At 37.5% G+C, this 17,524-nt stretch overlaps 1 protein-coding gene across 2 annotated transcripts in view; it reads left to right on the forward strand.

The window, feature by feature from the left end:
- The window catches only part of ACVR2A (activin A receptor type 2A), a 70,144-nt gene that overhangs the window by 24,373 nt on the left and 28,247 nt on the right, over positions 1 to 17,524 (forward strand). For both annotated transcript variants that reach the window (XM_074873808.1, XM_074873809.1), the window contains exons 2-4: positions 13,084 to 13,291; positions 15,530 to 15,639; positions 17,039 to 17,193. In XM_074873808.1, coding sequence (XP_074729909.1) covers positions 13,084 to 13,291; positions 15,530 to 15,639; positions 17,039 to 17,193 — 473 coding nt within the window. The remainder of the gene's footprint in view (positions 1 to 13,083; positions 13,292 to 15,529; positions 15,640 to 17,038; positions 17,194 to 17,524) is intronic.

The following is a 17,524-nucleotide window of genomic DNA, read 5'->3' on the forward strand; positions in this document are numbered from 1 at the left end:
TTGAGAACTTGATATATTTTATGGGGACGTTTTAAGTGAAGGGAACCCTTTTAATACTAAGAAACTATTTGATGGTCAGTCAGCAAAACATTTTGGATAGTTCCATTAAATATTAAAGTAGATGGGGTTTATTTTTCTATTATAACTTTTGTTGTTGCTGCCACTGAGTGCTTTATGTAAGTCTGTTGGTTAGAGTTGCTTGAAATGTTTGTAGCTTCTAGACCACAGTGGTGTCTTAAATCCAAGTTTAGGAACATGGCTTCATGTACTCATTGAGTCTACAAATGGGCAGAGAAGTAACTAGATAAGTTAAAGAATACTTAGCTGTCATAAAACACTTCTAAATCCATTATAGGAGGCAGTGAGTTGTGCGCTGCTCTGTACTTTGCCATTATCTAAAGTTTTTTCTGATCCTTAACTGTACAATACTAAAACTGTTTTGATTTTGTTATGTCTTGGCAATGATCTGGGATTTATTTTTATTCTTTTAATGTGCTTTTATGATTCTGTAACAAACTAATATTTTTATACCACAGCGTGGTTATCAGTATGGATATCGGTAATCTTGCCTGAATGGTGACATAGTGATCAGGAGGAAATTAATTAAAATACTTCAATACTAGTCTCACAGCAGATCTGGATTCCCCCTGTTTTAAAAGCATTAGCCAGTACATAATGGATAAACTGGCTGAGCTGGAATTGCTGTTCTAAATGTAGATACTTTTGTAGTTGAGAACTGTGTAGGGCTCTCTTACACAGATCTGGGGTTCTTAATAAAATTCTGGTGAACTATCTTAATACTTGGAATTAGCATATTGAAAAGTTAACATTAAAAATTTTATACAACGTTTTGTAACAAATGGATTTTTTAAGGCTTTCTTGCAAAGTTAAATGAAGCAAAACTGGCTTAATTGAATACTTCAAGGCAATTTCTTCATTGATTTACATGCTATAAACTTCTTTAAATGGTTTAGGATGATTATACTGTGTCAGATGTGGGCTTATACAGTCAGGGTATGTAATAGCAAAATTCAGTTTGATCATGTGTTATCAAACATGTGATTAAGACATTGCAAACATTGCTGAGAACAAAACATCCAGTAGCAGTATGTTTTTAGCGTGGCTTTGAATACTCTTCATAACAAACATACGGTGAAGCATGGTCCTGTTGACTTCAGTTTTACTAAACATATGTGCATGGTTCCTAAAATTTAATTTGATACATTAATTATTAAATGTTTAGATGTTTAAGGCCTTTAAAACATGCCTTCGGTATCTTCACACTTAGAGATAATTCCAACAATAATCTTGAGTTTCTAAAAGGTATTTTGGACCTTTGTTTCTTTAAAGGGAGACATTGCAGATTGACATCAAATTTTTGTTATTCATACATAACCACAAATAAGAATATTTTGATCTTTTGTTCCTTAGTTGAATCTTTTTCTAAAATACTTGATGTTATGTTGTAAGATCTTATGTTGGTCTTATTTGGAAAATTATATATATAATCTTACAATATTTTGTGCATTTTAGGGAATGGGGAGATGACTTACAGATAACTAGAACTGAACTGGTATTCACTCTAATAAGGGAAAAGAGGGGTGATTCCATACTGTTCTTTGAAATTTTCCAGTGTATAGGTTAAGTTACAGCAGTTCAGAAGCATTTTTCTGGTGGAAGTATAGCAGCAATTTTCACCCACTTTGGAATTTCTTTTGAGAAGACTTTCTGGCGAGATTAATTTTTGCCACTTTAACTTTTGCCACTTTATCAGGGCCAGACTTTAGAAGCATGTACATAGTTACCTGTTGTACACAAGAAACTGTTGTAGTATCTATTTGGAGTTAGCTCATGTATCACAGAGCTCTGATGATATTTTCAAATACCTGTTGGCCTTGCTTCATATTGAACGGCTTAGAAAAGGCTTTTTTTTTTTCCCCACAAGGAAAGCACTGAACATGAAAACATAGACTATTTCTAAGTGCTTGTAGTCAGGTAAGAGAAATAAAAGCCACTATCTTGGATTACTTTTGTATTGATTTGGTACCTATGTTAGATCAGTGCTGATTTATTTAAGGCAACTGTTGCAGCAGCTGCTGCACTTAACTCTTCTAATGACAATAACTGTGCTGGTTGTCCAATATGTAGCATATTCTTAAAGTCACTGCTACAGAGTTATGCTCTAGAACACTGCTAAGAGTTTTACAAATGTACTTTTTAAATTGCTCCCTTTTCCAGTCAGTTATTGTTAAACTTCTGACAACAAATACCAGCTAGTATGTAATATTCTGACTTTAATAATCTTTCGGTTTTGAAATACTTCCTTTTTGGTTTTGTTCTTCTAGTTGTCGATCCTGCTTTTTCTGGATACAATTAGTAATAATATCAAAAAAATGAGTATTGGATAACAAAATCTGCTTCATGAGAATCCATAAAGATTTTTAAAAAATAATAGTCTAATATTGAGGTGTGTTAGGAAACTGCTTTGTTGTTCCATTGCTTTTTTTCATCTTGTTGTGAATCTTAAATACCTGAAGTTTTGATAGTTTCCCAGTCACTTATATCAGAATTTTTTCTACGTTAAACTGGCATAATAATGATTTCTAGTGAAATTGTGTCAGCTCTCACTTCCTGAGGGAAAGCTGACTTTGATGTAGTATCTTTAGAGCATGGGAAGGTAATGATGGGGGTTAAAAAGTAATAACAGTATTTAAATTAGGAGCATTACATTTGGTGAAAATGTTTAGCTAATGAAGACTCCATAAGATGGTTGGACTCTGAATTTCCCTGATCTTCTCTGGAAAATAAGTCCAGAACTAGGTACTTCAAACAAAAATAATCTTTGTACTCTTCCATCCTTCAGTCAGTACCTGGATCATCTTTGCTAAGACAAGTGTTAAGCTGCAGCCGAGGTGATGTGTAGCTGGGACTCCCTGTGTCATTTTGTTTGGAGTTTGAGACTGAGAAAGTTGACGTAGGAGCTTGAAACCAAGGAGAGTATGTGCTTGCCATGTCAACAGTGTTCTTGCCCATAAAAATATGGGTTGTTTCAAACTATGTGAATGAGGTTTTTAACATAATCTTCAGATTACAGTCTGATTCAGTGAGCAAAATAAGGCCACCTGAGAGGGGACACCTAGAAAATCCATTTCACGTGACAGCCAGTTTAGAGGTAGAGACAGTTTTACTGGATTTTTTTTTTTGATACAATGAATACTGATTTCAAAACATAAAGACACCAATTTAAAAATTCTTTCATTGTAGAAAAGGTTTGGAATTTTAATATGAACAGGACTGGACAGTTGAAAAGGAATTAAACAGATACAGCAAAGTTTGAGGTTATGCAGATTTTTTCTGCTTTGGGAAGAGGGCTCAGCAGTCAAAAACATGTTAGCATTTTTATGATGATAGGTATTTACTCAGATGTGTAATGCTGCAGTCTGACATTTATTTAAGTTTAGTGGCTGAAGGAAGGAATTACTTCCACTCGTTTGTGCCAGTTCAGCTCTTTGTGAGGCTGTACAGCAGAGTCTGCTTTTTTGATTGCACTACAACTTAAAAATGTATTTCAAACTGTGGTCTTGCATTTTAACAGATACCATGAGCTACTAATGTGATTTGGCTGTGATTCATCCGATCCTAAAATGCTTCTGAAGGAGTATTTCCTAGTGAACAAAACCAATATTGATAGCAGACAGTCTTTGGAAATGTCTGAAGTACTGAATGTAGTTCTGGCCAACCTGTGTAAGAAAGATGAACTTGGAAAGGCTTAGTGTTGTGAGGAGGCAGTGAGATGAAAAGGGGAATGTAAATGAAAATACAAAAAAGCCCCTGAATCATTGATTATGTGGAATGGAGACTGAAGCTAAAGTTGATGATTCTCCATAAATACGTTGGAAAGTTAAAATAAGGGAAGGGTGAAGAAGGGTTTCCAGCTCAGTTAAACGGGTGACCTTTAAAGGCTTGAATTTTTCAAAACTGGATCTTGCCTTTTCCCCACCATGTTATTCTGTTCGCTTGTGTGTCCAAGGTAATCCCTCTTTCTGTTCACACAAATCTGGAACCTGTCTTTCATACTGCTTAGCTGCCATCTGGACAAGGGCAGCTGTAGCTTGTCTGAATCTGTTGGTCAGTGTATGTGGAGAGTATAGATTGTTGGGTGCAGTCTGTAGAGAGGGAGGAAGTTCACTTGGATCTTTAAGCTGTTAAGATAGCATTTATTTAAAGGTAAACCTTTCCTTTTTTTATAGTTACAATTCTCTGTGGCCCCTATTTTATCTTTGGAAAAATCTAGCATGACAGAGAAGGGTACGAAGAAAAGCCAAATGTAGAAGGCAACACAGAAGAAAACATTAGATGAGTGTGGAGGCCTCGAATGGATGTGCAGGGAAGGAGCCTACACTGAGATTTCTACCCGCAGCGCTGGCGCCCAAGCGCTGCAGGATTCCACTTGCTTTGGGACTCTCAAATCAGATGAACAGCTATGATGGGTATCTGAGATCATGACTGGGAAACTCGCTGTCAGGCCTCAAAATAGAAATTCTGCTAGTTGCCACCAGCAGCATGATAGTCATCCTTCAGAACGATTCATATCTTCCTAATCTAGTGTTGACATCCTTAGGTAGTTTATTTAAGCTTTAGTCTGGGAGTGTGGCTACTGGTGAAAATCTTACTTTTTTTTAGTTTAATAACAGCATTCTGAGTCTGTGTGGAGATGGTGTAACTTGCATGTGTGCAATGGGAAAGGATCACTAGCTATTTCATGAGCGTTGCCTGAGCTTCACCCAGAGACAGCTGTAGATGATACCACCTAGACAGGGTACAGCACAACCCCAATTTTGAAGTTTTTAAACCCAAAAACTGAATTGAGTTTTTACGAGTCTTGTTTATATATTCAAACCTGCATATACAGTATTGAGGGGCCAGTATTCTTGGGCGGAGTGGTGGGAAGGGACCTGTTGAGGCAAGCATTGTCCCTTTCATCTGTGCCATGTCCCTTTTTCTCACTTCCTTTCAAATCCTGGCTGACTTGAAACAGCTTTTCCTTTGTGGTCAGCTACTGTGATTATTTTCTATAGTGATTGATATTTTTTTGCTTGTGTTTGGGGTTTTGTGCTGGGGAGATGAGGGTAATCCGAATTAGAAACTGTATTTCTAGCATTAGTGCCTCTTTGGCCCTGGTCTATTTTTTTTTTTTTTTCCCAACCTTGAATCTTGTAGAATTTAAACTTTTCTGGGGAGTATTGAACCCTGTTACTTGTTGTGGTAGATTTTTACCATCTTGTAATACCTCTCTGTTGTGTTGAGGAGGGGACGTTTGATGTATGAGGCAAGTGTAGTCCCAAGGCTGTGCTTCAAAAAACCCAAACAATTTACAGAATCTTTCAAGCTTTTTTTTACCTATAAAATCATTAGACAGTAGATGAGAAAGTTTTTTCCTGTTTTGTGCTGCTCACACCTTGCAGTGACAGGAATGGCATGTTTGAACTTGAAAACATCAGCCTGTGTTTTAGTGTGTTCCCTTGAAGTCAGGAAGTGTGAAAAATAGCACTTATCTTAAGTTGAAATTTCTAGAGATTCCCAGAGGATGACAGTCTTTATTTCAGAGGTAGCCAGCTGATGCTATAGATACCAGTTGTACTATCACTGGCACCTTAATTTCTACCTAAAGAACATAGATGTCAACCTGACCCTTTTTCTCCATTTTTCTGCCACGTGCTTTGCTCTGAAATGATTCTGGAAAATTTGGACACCAGAGGTCAGGTTTTTTCCCACTTCCTTAAATCTTAAATAAGATATTTGGAAATGTGAGGCAGAAAGTGGAAGTGTTCTACAAAATCCTATTATGACATGATTAATTTCTTTTAACAATAGGACAAACTGCTTGGAGGAACACATACTGCAGTTCAGCTTCATACTGAAATTACAGCTTCTACAATTTCAGCTTCTTTTTTTTTCAGTGAGATGTGGATACCTCTGTTATGCCTCCTGCAGTGGCCTCTGAGTACTCCATGGATCACAATTGCCCCCTTAATCCCATCTTCTTTAATCACTCAGATGGAGACATTACTTCGGATGGTGCCATAGAATCTCTCAAACTAACAATCAAACTAAGAGGCTCCTCAGCTTCACTTAAATCCTTTTCCTTGAATTGTGGCTTTACCCTATAAAGATGCTTTCCATTCGTTCTGCCACCACCATTTCTAAAATCTCAGGTCTCTGAATACTGTAGCTCTTTGTTTAAATTAATAGAAAGTTTAGTAGTCTCTCTGAAATACTATTCTGGAGAAGTCATCAGAATGAGTTCACAGTTTTATAGATACACAGGTTTTAGCGTGGCAAGTTACTGAAGCTTGAACTTCAAAAGGTCAAGTGGCCACTTGTGCATAGGGATTCACAGGTAACGAGTTTCTTCTGACTTGGATGTTCAGCATGTTTTAACGGCATCTCTACAGATTCCAAAATCCTAGGTTTTTCACTTGATTGTACCTAATTTGGTGTTGCAGGTCATGTGTGGATAGTACTTTGTAGTCTCAAGTGGTGGTTTTGTTCAAAAACTGCACAAGTTACATGAGACCCAAGACTGCTAAATCTCTCACTAGAACTATAGTATTGCAGTGCCTTTAAATATTAAGTGGAACTTACCTGTAAAAATGAATTGTTGGTGAGATTAAGAATGTCAGAGTGTTTTGGCCTGTTGCTTGCACCCTGAAGAGAAACGGTGATCTACTCAAGCCATGTACAGGGTTCTGCAAGTATTGTATGAATGCTGTGGCTCACCTCAGAAAGACTGATGCATTGTGCACTGGCTGTTTAATGTCAGAAGAAAGCTAATGAATGGTCCAACCCCACCTTCTGTTGCCAGAGCACCGACATTTGGATCTGTGACAGAAAGAGAGATCAAATACCACGCGTGCTGTCTTGATCGTTTGCTTGCAAAATAAATTATGTATATTACCTGATTCTGTTCTAGAAGCTCTCTTGGATCCAGGAGTGATACCTAACAGTTTTCCAAGCTGCCTACCTTCAGAAGCAGATGAATGGTTTGATATATTGTCTATGTCGAGTAGAATCTGTATTCACACTCAATATCATTTTTCTGAAAATAAACCCAAGATATAGAAATATATATAAAATAGCACCACGTGGTTATAGCAGCTGACTTTTTTAAATTACCTTCTGTACAGATACCTGTAAATCCAGAAGACAATTTTCTAGTAGAAGAGTGTTTATTTTCTTGTTGCTGTCTGTCTAGCAAAAACAAGGGGTTGCAAGGAGTCTTTAACAGTATAGCAGTGGAATGATATTACTCTTTTTTTTTCTCTTGTTTTTAACCCTCCTTTCTCAGTGGTATTTCTTACTTATAGATGAACTCATCCTCCCTTGGTTCCACTATATTTGGGAACCTGTACTCTTAGGACTTGATGTAGTGCCATTAGATAGTTCAGTCTTCAAATTTGCAGCACTGGCTGCTGCTTCTGGAAAGCTCTTTTTCAGAAGTGTTCATCTCAGCTAGAGAATGTCATAACTCCATGGCAGGCTCATCTGTACACGTTTTCCGTTTTGGCAAGGTGTGAACTGCAAAAAAAATGAAATATTTTCGAAGTATATGATGAGATACCTAAGCAAATACAGGCTTCCTGATATCCCCCCCCCCCCCAAATCATACTATAATCCTGGAGAACTGAAAGTTAATACAGCTATTGTTATCCAAAAGGCTACACTAAAACTTCCAAGTTTACTGTAATAACTTCCAAGTTTGCTGAGTTGAAAACTAATTTATTTTTTATTTTCAAATACTATTTTAGGAAAAGAAATAAGCCTTTTAGAACATTAGGTCTATCTTTAAAGATTGACCTTTTAGCCTCTTAAAAGGTAAATCTTGTGGACTTCTGTGCAGAGGTGCAGCACTTTGGTGGCATTTCTCCTTTCTTCCCCAGTGACTTTTTGATTAACTACAATGCAGGCTTGGTGGAACATGCTGAAAAAGATCATGATAATGAGAAACTCTCATCTGAAAAGATACGCATCTTCTGTATAAGGCAGTATGACAACAGCTCAGGTGATTTGTTACTTCACCATCTTGTTTATCTTTTTCCTGATTCTTGCATTGCTTAAGTTAATTGCTGTTGTGTTTGGATTTAATGAAAGCACTTTGGCTTAGTTTATATGAAGTATAGTCCTTGTTCTCAATGCTCACAGGTCAAACAATGATAATAGGACTAATACGTGTCTAAAGATCAACAAAATATGTTTTGGGACATATTGGTATGTGTAAGGAGAGCAGAATATGTCCTTTCTGTTGTAATTCAGTTTGCTTTATTAGGTTGAAAATAACCTCTTTATTTTCCCTTTGAGAAGCATTCCCCTGGGTGTTATCAGAAAAAATACAGAATGAAAAAAACCTGCTTCCTGCTTGCGGAAACATCAAAGCTGGACCTTTTTAGTATATATTTGTAGTCTGTTCTTAGATATATTTGTGGGTCTATAAAGTGTATATGAGATCAGTGTAGAAACAAATAGGATGACATACATGGACAAGTACTTGAAAAAGATACCTGTACAGTAACTGAAGTTTTTTCAAGATGCTATTTTTATTTATGCTACATTTTCATCCTCTTTTGTTCTTCTAGAACAGTGTGTTACAATTCAGATCTTTTAATGAAGGGGACATTATGTCTGTTAAATAACTCACAATGTCCAGTCCCTGTGGTGCTTCAGGCCATTCTGCTCAACTAGTTTATTCTAACAACCTACTCCATTCCCTATATGTTTGTGGATCCTCGGGGCTCAGAATGAGTTCAAATTAATCTCAAACATAATACAATTTAAGTAACATTTCTACTGTAAGTATAGGTAGCTGCCAGACTGAACTTCACCCTTCCATTCTTTTATATACTAAGTTGTCTAGGGAACATTAAAAAAAAAAAAGTCCTTTTCTATCATAAGGCTATTCCTGCATATAGATCCTTACCAGTACTGCCACTAGTGCTCATAATAGAATCAAGTTCAAGAGCAGTGTAATGGGCTTGTCTGGGCAGATTGTGCAGCCATGAAATACAGATGTGATTACTCTTTCCAGACTTCAGTGTTGCCGTTTGCATCTCAGAAACATAGTCGATGGAAAAGAAGTCTGTAGTTCTGTTGAGTGCTGGAAGACATGCAGAAATAAGCTGGAAATTTTATTTTTGGTGCCGTCCTAGTTAAGGACGTGTTAGGTGCACACTGGGAGCACCCATCAGAGCAACCTACACACGTAGACTGGCTTTCAGAAGACTTGGGGGTTTTTTTCCATGCTGGTGTTTTAGATCTCAGCTCCATCAAACTTACCTTTGTAGCCTTTTCACCAGTTTGCATGACTTCAGCTTGAAAATTTTGCTAGTTTTCAGAAACCATCAAGGTTCATCTTCCCTTTGACTGGAAGCCTTTCTGTTTTTACGTGGTGTCACCAACCAGGTGTGCTGCAAAAGCAGTGTTTGGGGATGGGAGTAGGATGTGGGGTGGGGGGGAGGATGTCTCTGTTTTGAAGCCTTCTCAGGAAATGAGGGAGATGATCGTGATCACATTTCAGATGGTTTTTATTAAAAATGTCATGAAACCATTCCTGCATTACCAACTGATATGGCTGTGTTGCTCAGTTGCAGTTTACTAAATAAAGTTAGATGATAAACTCCCAGAAGTTTATATCTCTCTTTTCCCTCTGGGTGTAATGTAGTGGTATCTGTAACAGAGAAGTCATATTTTATTTGGTATCTTTTTTCCAGTAATCCCTTTCTAAATTAGGACTCAGTTAGTATACTCTTTCTTATTAGATATGGATAGATTTCGTTGTTTGCCCCTTTTTTAAATTCAAAAAAAAAAGGCTAGGTTTTTTTTTTTTCCAGGCATTCATATAGTCTTTCTGCTTGAAAAAAAAACCAGTAGCCAGTCCTTCAAATTCCTACTAAGGTGAGGTTTTCCAGACTGCACATGTGCACTCTAATAAAATTGCTTTCTGTACTGCCAACAATTACAGTGTATCCTGTATTAACAGCAGTTCAGAAGTTCACCAGCAAATGTTGGTTTTCTTACTGCAGCTGTTGTGGATGGACACAAATGTATAGTGATACAGCAGCACACTAACTGCAATATGATAACAGCATATATTAAATGTGATCTGCCTTAACATGCCAAAATTAAACTCTATTATATACTTGACTATTCTTTGCTTTTTTTAATGTGTTTTCCTCTCAGAAGCTTTAAGTTCAGCCCATAGGATACTCCTGGTGCTTTGCTCATGGCTTCTTTCAACAGCAGCATTTTGCCTTTTGAGATTCAGGAACAGATTTCTCGAGCACCTGATAATTTCATATGAAAACAATTTGTCAGCACTCAGAGTGGTTGTAGGAGTTTCATTATAGACATACTATGCCTAAACTGGGACCCAAATAAATTTGCTTTTGTTGTAAATGCCAGCTGCCCTTCTCCTCTAAGAGTTTGATTCCTGCGGATGGGGTGGCAGAGCTGATTACGAGCAGATGCTCCCTTTGTGCGTGGTTCCCCTTTTCCTCTCCCCTTGCTTCCACCGTGCTCCCGTTTTTCTACTTCAGAAGATTAATCCAAGATTGTCCTGGTATGTCCATAGCTCAGCTCAGTCTGGCCAGACCTACTGCAAATGGCTGCTCAGCCCCTAGAGAGGAGGTATTACGGTTAGATGCTCCAGTCAGAGCCAAAGTCCCATATTTAACAGTGCCATTGCTGGCCAGTTGGCTAGAGAGCATTAAAGAATAAGAAAACCTGAGTATAGAGAAGACGTGTGTAAGGGGAATATTTGGGCAAAGTTAATTTGACTGTAGTTTCAGAATTTTATCAAATTCAGCTTGTCTATGGTCCTTCAAAGCCAGGCTTGGCAGCAGAAGAAAAGGAATGGCACGTATGAGAGAAATCCAGGACTTCTGCTTTATTGCACTGACAGAACCAAATTGTTCAATCTGTTGCCTCATCTGTTTCTTGCCATAGCTGGGAGTTGTAAAGGTCAGGCCATCGCAGCACAAAGAATATAATGGTTAGCATGCTGCATCTCGCAGTGTTACCAGCTGGCTAGTGCATTTCTCCCATTGAACATCCAGGCTCTTTCCCAAAAAGCGTAAGCAGCATCCTCTGCCTATTTTGGGAATGCGTCAAAGTCAAAAGTTTCTGAAGGTGGTAATGTGGGATGCCCAGCACGGTCAGCGCTGCGCTCGACTCTTGGCGTCCTGTGCTGCGCTTCGAGAGGTCTGCAGCAATTTTCAGTTTGAAATAATGCTCGTCGCCCCGAGAGGTGCAACTTTTTTTGTTCCTTGTACAGCCAGGTCTGTTCACGGAGGAAAAAATACCTTACTGTCCATTGTGTGTGTTCTCTACCAGTGTACCAGGCACCCTGACCCCCACCTCCTACCACTGTTGGGTAGAGTACCTGGGTGACAAAGACTTCACCCCACAAAAGAAGTCGGGGTTATAGCTGCTCTGCTTGTTACACCTTCACGTCGGAAGAGGAGAAGTATGGGTATGGCTACGACGCAATAGCTAGTGTATCAAAATTATTGTGACTATGTGTGAATAAAGGAGGTAATGAGTGATACAAATAAATATGTAATTAACTGTCTGCTGTGGAAGACCTTTTCTGTTTAAATCTGATCTTCAGCATGATGTCTGATGTACCAGTCTCTTGAAAATATCTGGTGGGTGCACAGGCAAAGTAAACGTGCTTTTGTCATCCATCCTCCTGACCCTTCCTCAATTTTGAAGTGAATCCTCTGACTCTAGCTCTTCAATTTCCCTCTCTGTTTTTCCATATTTTAAATACATGTTAAATGATGAAATTTGCATGAAGATTAACAACATCCTTTTGGCAGTATTTGAGAAGATAAAAACAGAAGTAAAAGACACTTATTCCTCCCTTCCACTATTTTTTTAATGGTTTTGTGTCCTCACAACCCCTTACCTTTGCAGAAACCAGATTGGTGCTTCATATCCCATTAAAATGATGAAGTTAGCTCCACTTGAGGTGCTTCTGTCTGTTAATATTTGCTGGGGTTTGCTGTAGGTTATCAGTAGGCATCGATGAATCAATTACATTTGTAATTTAAAAGACAAATTCAAAAGTTCAGAAACTTTTATTTTGAAGAATACTGGGATGACAAAGAAATATCTTGTGGGTTGGCTAGTCTGGTAATCTGTTCTGGTTCACCCGTGTGTTGAATAGAGACAGCTTTGGCCTCTGAACACCGCTTGGCTTTCCCTGCCCGAGGTGTGCAGGGCAGCTGTGGGGTTGATCCCCCTGTGTATGTTGGGCACGGGCTGTGGGAAGGGGAGACGTGGCCCTGGGCCTTCTGAGAGCGGAAGCATTTGGTTCATGAGTTATGCCAAAGATCTCATGACTTTTATGTTGCAGCTGACGGGCTGGGTGGGACTGCAGCAAAAAACCAGTGCTGTCCTTGGAGGTTAGGACCCATTGCCTCACCCCTATGGGTCTCCATTCCAGTTGCTCGCTTGGCAAATCAGAGTGACCTAAAAGATACTATTTCAGCATATACTTACTTCAGTGCTTTGTATTAAGAAGTGATATCACAGATGAAAGCTAGGGGAAAAGATGTTGGTGGTTTAAAACTGAATTTATTAGTTGGGTTTAGGTTTCTAAAATGTACTAACTGCTTTTTTGGCACATGTAACAAGAGACAAAAATGCCTCTTGGTAAATTCTACTAGCTAAAACTTCTTGTGTGGCTAATATTATAATTAAATCTTCACCATTCAGTATTTAAAATTTTCTTTGTTATTGCTATTCAGGGAAAAGTATCACCATAACTTTATTTCTTCAAATCTTGCTAAGTTATCCAAGTCACTGTTTGATTTAACAGAGGATCTTTGTTTTATGTTTCAACACTTACTTGGAGTGCTTGTGAATGTTAAATGTTTTCTTTCCTTATTAAAAAAAAAAAAAAGAGGGGAGAGGGCATATTGGTACATCAGCGTATGATATTTTAGTACATCTTGGTTTTGACTGTTCATATTTCTCATCCTTCAGAATGATGATTAATTGTGATTTACTTTTCATTCCTAAAAGGTGCCATACTTGGCAGATCAGAAACACAAGAGTGTATCTACTACAACGCTAATTGGGAGAAAGATAAAACAAATCGCAGTGGTATTGAACCTTGTTATGGTGATAAAGATAAAAGACGACACTGTTTTGCTACATGGAAGAATACTTCTGGATCAATTGAAATTGTGAAGCAGGGCTGCTGGCTAGATGACATCAATTGTTATGACAGGTGAGTGAGTTTTTCTATAAATTTTAAATTTAGTTGTAATTTTAAACTATTTACCTGTGCGTAATTTTTACATTGTCCATTCTGCAAACAGTGCTTGAGAGAAATGATAATACAGTAGTCTGTGAATAGTTATCTTATTTTTAAACGCACACACCCATACACACATGCTTTTGTTTTTGCTCACTTACCTGTATTTAGGGACTCGACTTCATCTAAGTACTTTGTCTTGCTTGAAGAGTAACATGTTTCACCTTCTCTTACTTACTATATATTAAAAAACAGGTGTTTAATTTATTTTCTTTTAGGTCATTAATAATAGATTTTTCTAATGACTTGTTGCCAAACAATGCAAATATAGTTATTGAAACCAGAATGCAAAATTCTGTAGTTCACTTCTCCAAAGTTTTTGGAATAGGAAAGTCAGCACTTGATGTCTGCTGTTTACTTCAGCGTGGAAGTGTTTTGCCAATTTATTAAAAGCTCACCTCAGTGGTGACTCTGAAACACTGAATATTCTAAAATTCCAGTCATTTTTTTTACTATAACAGATGGTCTAGCAAGTACCTGTGAGCGGTAGCAGCAGGACTTGGGGTTTGTTAGATATTGGTGGAATAAAGGTCATGACTCTCTTAAGAAATGGTATTATAGTTCTTTGAAGTACTGCACTAAGTTTTATTTGACCAAAACGATTGTTGTTTGGAAAGGGAGAGAATTAAGAAAATGCATGCGTACTAGGTATTCATTAAAATGTATTTAGAATTTACTTTTAGCAGTATTTTAGAAAACTTGCCCTCTGTGTTTTTTAAATGTTGAATGAGTAGAAGAAATTATAGTCATTTTTACCAAATAGTTGCCCCATACACTAGGGTGTTTTCTCCTTTAATGATGGTTTAAAGCTAGGTTGAACAGTAGTTCTGATTTATGTGTTTCTCAGAGAAGTAGCAAAGCATCTGCAAGCTTGTTTGCACAGCATGATTGAAATTCAGGTCTGCTGAAGGACAATTTTAAAGAAGTCTTACTCATTGCTCCTAGTATCTAGTAACTGTAAATCACTCAGGATGGGAAAGTACTTTTTCTTGTTGGTGTTTTTTAATCTGTTCTTAGTTGTAGCTTTGCAGAAGAAGCGGGGGTATTTACAGTTTCTGAACTAAGTTTATTTCTGCTAAATGTTAAACTTTAAGGATGGAAATAGAATCAGGATCTGTAGCATCGTTATCCCCCTAGTTCCACATGTATCTTTGAACAGTCTAGAAAAAATTTATATTAAATTCTCCCTCAAGCTAGGAAAAGAAATTGGAAGAACAACTGAAATGCAGGAAGGATGGTAAGGAAATAGTTGAAAACTGAGTAAAAATTTGTCTGGCTCTAAGACTTCATTAACTGTAACTTGTCATAAGAATGCATGCTGCTGTGTTTGTCTAAAATATCCATTAAACAAAATCTTATCTCTGGGAGTGAAGAGTGGTTTCCTAAACAGGGAGTTGCAGTATGATGAACTCCAAACAGCAGCAGATTAAGAACGTAAAAAATAAATGTTTTATGGAAGTTACAGTACAGTGTAACTGTAATAGCTGGTTCTGTAACACAACCCTAATTTTTAAAGATGAACCCAAAACGTTTTTGACAATCGTCAGCTGTATTTAAAATCCTGAACTATATCTGCAGGATTTTCAAATTCTCTTTCTGCTGTCAAGTTGTCTCCTGCATGACGCCTATTTTTCTTTCCTGACTTGAATAGTTTCAACTTACTTGTTAACAGAAGTCCCTTCCTGCAGTTAATTCATTGAGTGAAATAAGCCCTGTCCCTCAGCATATTGTAGGCAGGGAAATGGTAGAAATTGAATCTTCTTTCCTAAAAATAAAACTTAAAAATTCTCCTTCCCACTTATCTGCAACCCATGTAACCCTGTACTGTGGGTTTATGGTTAAACACTAGCCATTTATTCGATCATTTGTTTGTCCTGTTTGAATCTACATCGTGAACTGTTCTTCGGTATCCTGTTGGTGGGGTTTTTTTAAACTCTGGCTTAAAAATAGCAAAAATGCTGTATCAGTTTTAATGATATTTCATTGCAGTATAAATTTTTTAATTTGTTTCTGCAGATTTAACTCTTATTTGGGTGGAGTGTTATCCTGGATGATTGAATGAAATTTAAATTTTCAATCTAAGCATATGTTTTCTTTTGAACAAACAAAAATATTTAAGATTAATAAATTGTTTATTATTGTCTTTCATAGGAATGACTGCATAGAGAAGAAAGACAGCCCTGAAGTGTTTTTCTGTTGTTGTGAAGGCAACATGTGTAATGAACGCTTTTTCTATTTTCCAGAAATGGAGGTCACGCAACGTAAGTTTGTCTAACACATTTATGAAGGAACTGCTTAGCAGAGTTCAGAAATACTTGATATTGGGCATGCTCGAGAGATAAAACTTTTCCAAATGTTGTGGTCAGTGTTTCCAGGTGGAAGGCTTCTGATTCCCCGATGATAGAGCGCTGTGTGCGTTCACATAAAGAGCCTAGAAAATTGCCAGTTCATTTCTTCAATTTTGAAAGGTCTTTATATTAGAAGTAATTTAAATTGATAAAAGGTACTTCAGCTCTTTTCTAAGGGTGAGGAGGGAGGATAATCTGAAATAATTGACTGTTGTAAGATATAGAAGTTACTGTAAAATCTTACCTTAATTGTATAGTTAAGCTTCTGTCAGTGTCTATAAAACATTGGGCTAAAAGCCATATCATCCTTCTGTGCATGTACCAGCCTATGACTGCTCCTCTTCTTGAAACAAAGCTCTCACTATTTCTTTAAACTAATTGGACCTTTGAGTTTCTCCCTTAAATTGACACAGTAACCTTTAAAAAGGGGGAAGGAATTTTCTCCCAGGTTACAAAGAAAATCAGATAGCCAGACTTAACAAATAATTATTTTAAAAAACAATAACTAAAAGATTATTTGATTATTCTTGCATATCTTCTTCCAGTCAAGAATCTAATCTTTGCTGGAAAACTGAATAATCCTAATAACTGAACTGAAAACAGCAAATGTCTTGTGTACCAAATAACCAGAGGAAGTTGTTTATGAAATTAAATAACATATTCTGTGAGATTAAAATAGCCTTTGTTGACCCAAGAGAGTATTATTGTCATTTTTGTCAATGATACTGCTAAGGCCCTAATTGACATTCTTCTTTGCTCTCATGAAACCTGTTTTGCCCTGAGGGTCTGTGGCTGCTCCTGTCCCAGCTGCCTCGGAAGCAGGGCTTCTCTGGAGCCTTTCTTGAGCTCGTATGGAAGTGTCTTCAGCTAGAGAACTTGTGCTTTCAGCAAATCAGCAATGCGTAGAAATGCTGGCAGATTATTTCTGGCCTGCTGTACTTAAGAATGACATCTTACTGTATACATTCCAAAGCCTAAACCTCTGTATTGATTCTTTTTTCGTTCATTAGGGGATGGCATTCTTGCGATCTTTTTAAAATACAAACACCTCTTACACCCTGTAGATAGGCAGATCTTAGGAACATGAAAAAGTTAGATGTGCTGTGTGTAAATCTGGGGATCCAAGTTATTTCTGCTCTTTCCAAAATGCTGCCTCTCTGTATTAGAGTACGCTATTTAATCAGGTATCGTTAGTATTGTTAGCCTGGTGTGCTGATGGCAGGAATTTTTAGAAAATCTGGGTGCTAGGCATTTCAAGCACATGGTAATTCGTGGTTTTTAAAAGCTGTGTCCCTTTTTTTTTTTTTTTCAGCAACTTCCAATCCTGTTACACCTAAGCCACCTCTGTTCAATACCTTGCTTTATTCATTGGTGCCTATAATGGGAATCGCAGTGATTGTGCTCTTTTCGTTTTGGATGTACAGACATCACAAGTTAGCGTATCCTCCGGTACTCGTTCCAACCCAAGTAAGTCGCCGCATTATGATTTTGGTTTTCTGAATGGTAAAACTTAATTTCTGAAGAGAAGAGAAGAGAAGGGGGTTTGCATCTGTCACGTGGCTGGAGTCTTCTGTTCCTTTCCCAGTTTAGAGGTGCTGTGCTTGCCACCCGCAGAAGCAGAAAATTAAGCTTTACTTAAATAGCCTTACCTCCTTTAATGAATTGGTCTTTGAATGTGTGAGTAACTACTTAATGTTTTTACACATCTGTGTGTTTTGGAGGAGAAAAAATTAAACACAGAACTTCAGGTGACCCAGTGTTGCTGGACAGCTGTGGGAAGTTTGCACTCCCACACGGT

Source organism: Strix uralensis, chromosome 6 (genome assembly GCF_047716275.1).
Source record: "Strix uralensis isolate ZFMK-TIS-50842 chromosome 6, bStrUra1, whole genome shotgun sequence".
Taxonomy (NCBI): Eukaryota; Metazoa; Chordata; class Aves; order Strigiformes; family Strigidae; genus Strix; species Strix uralensis.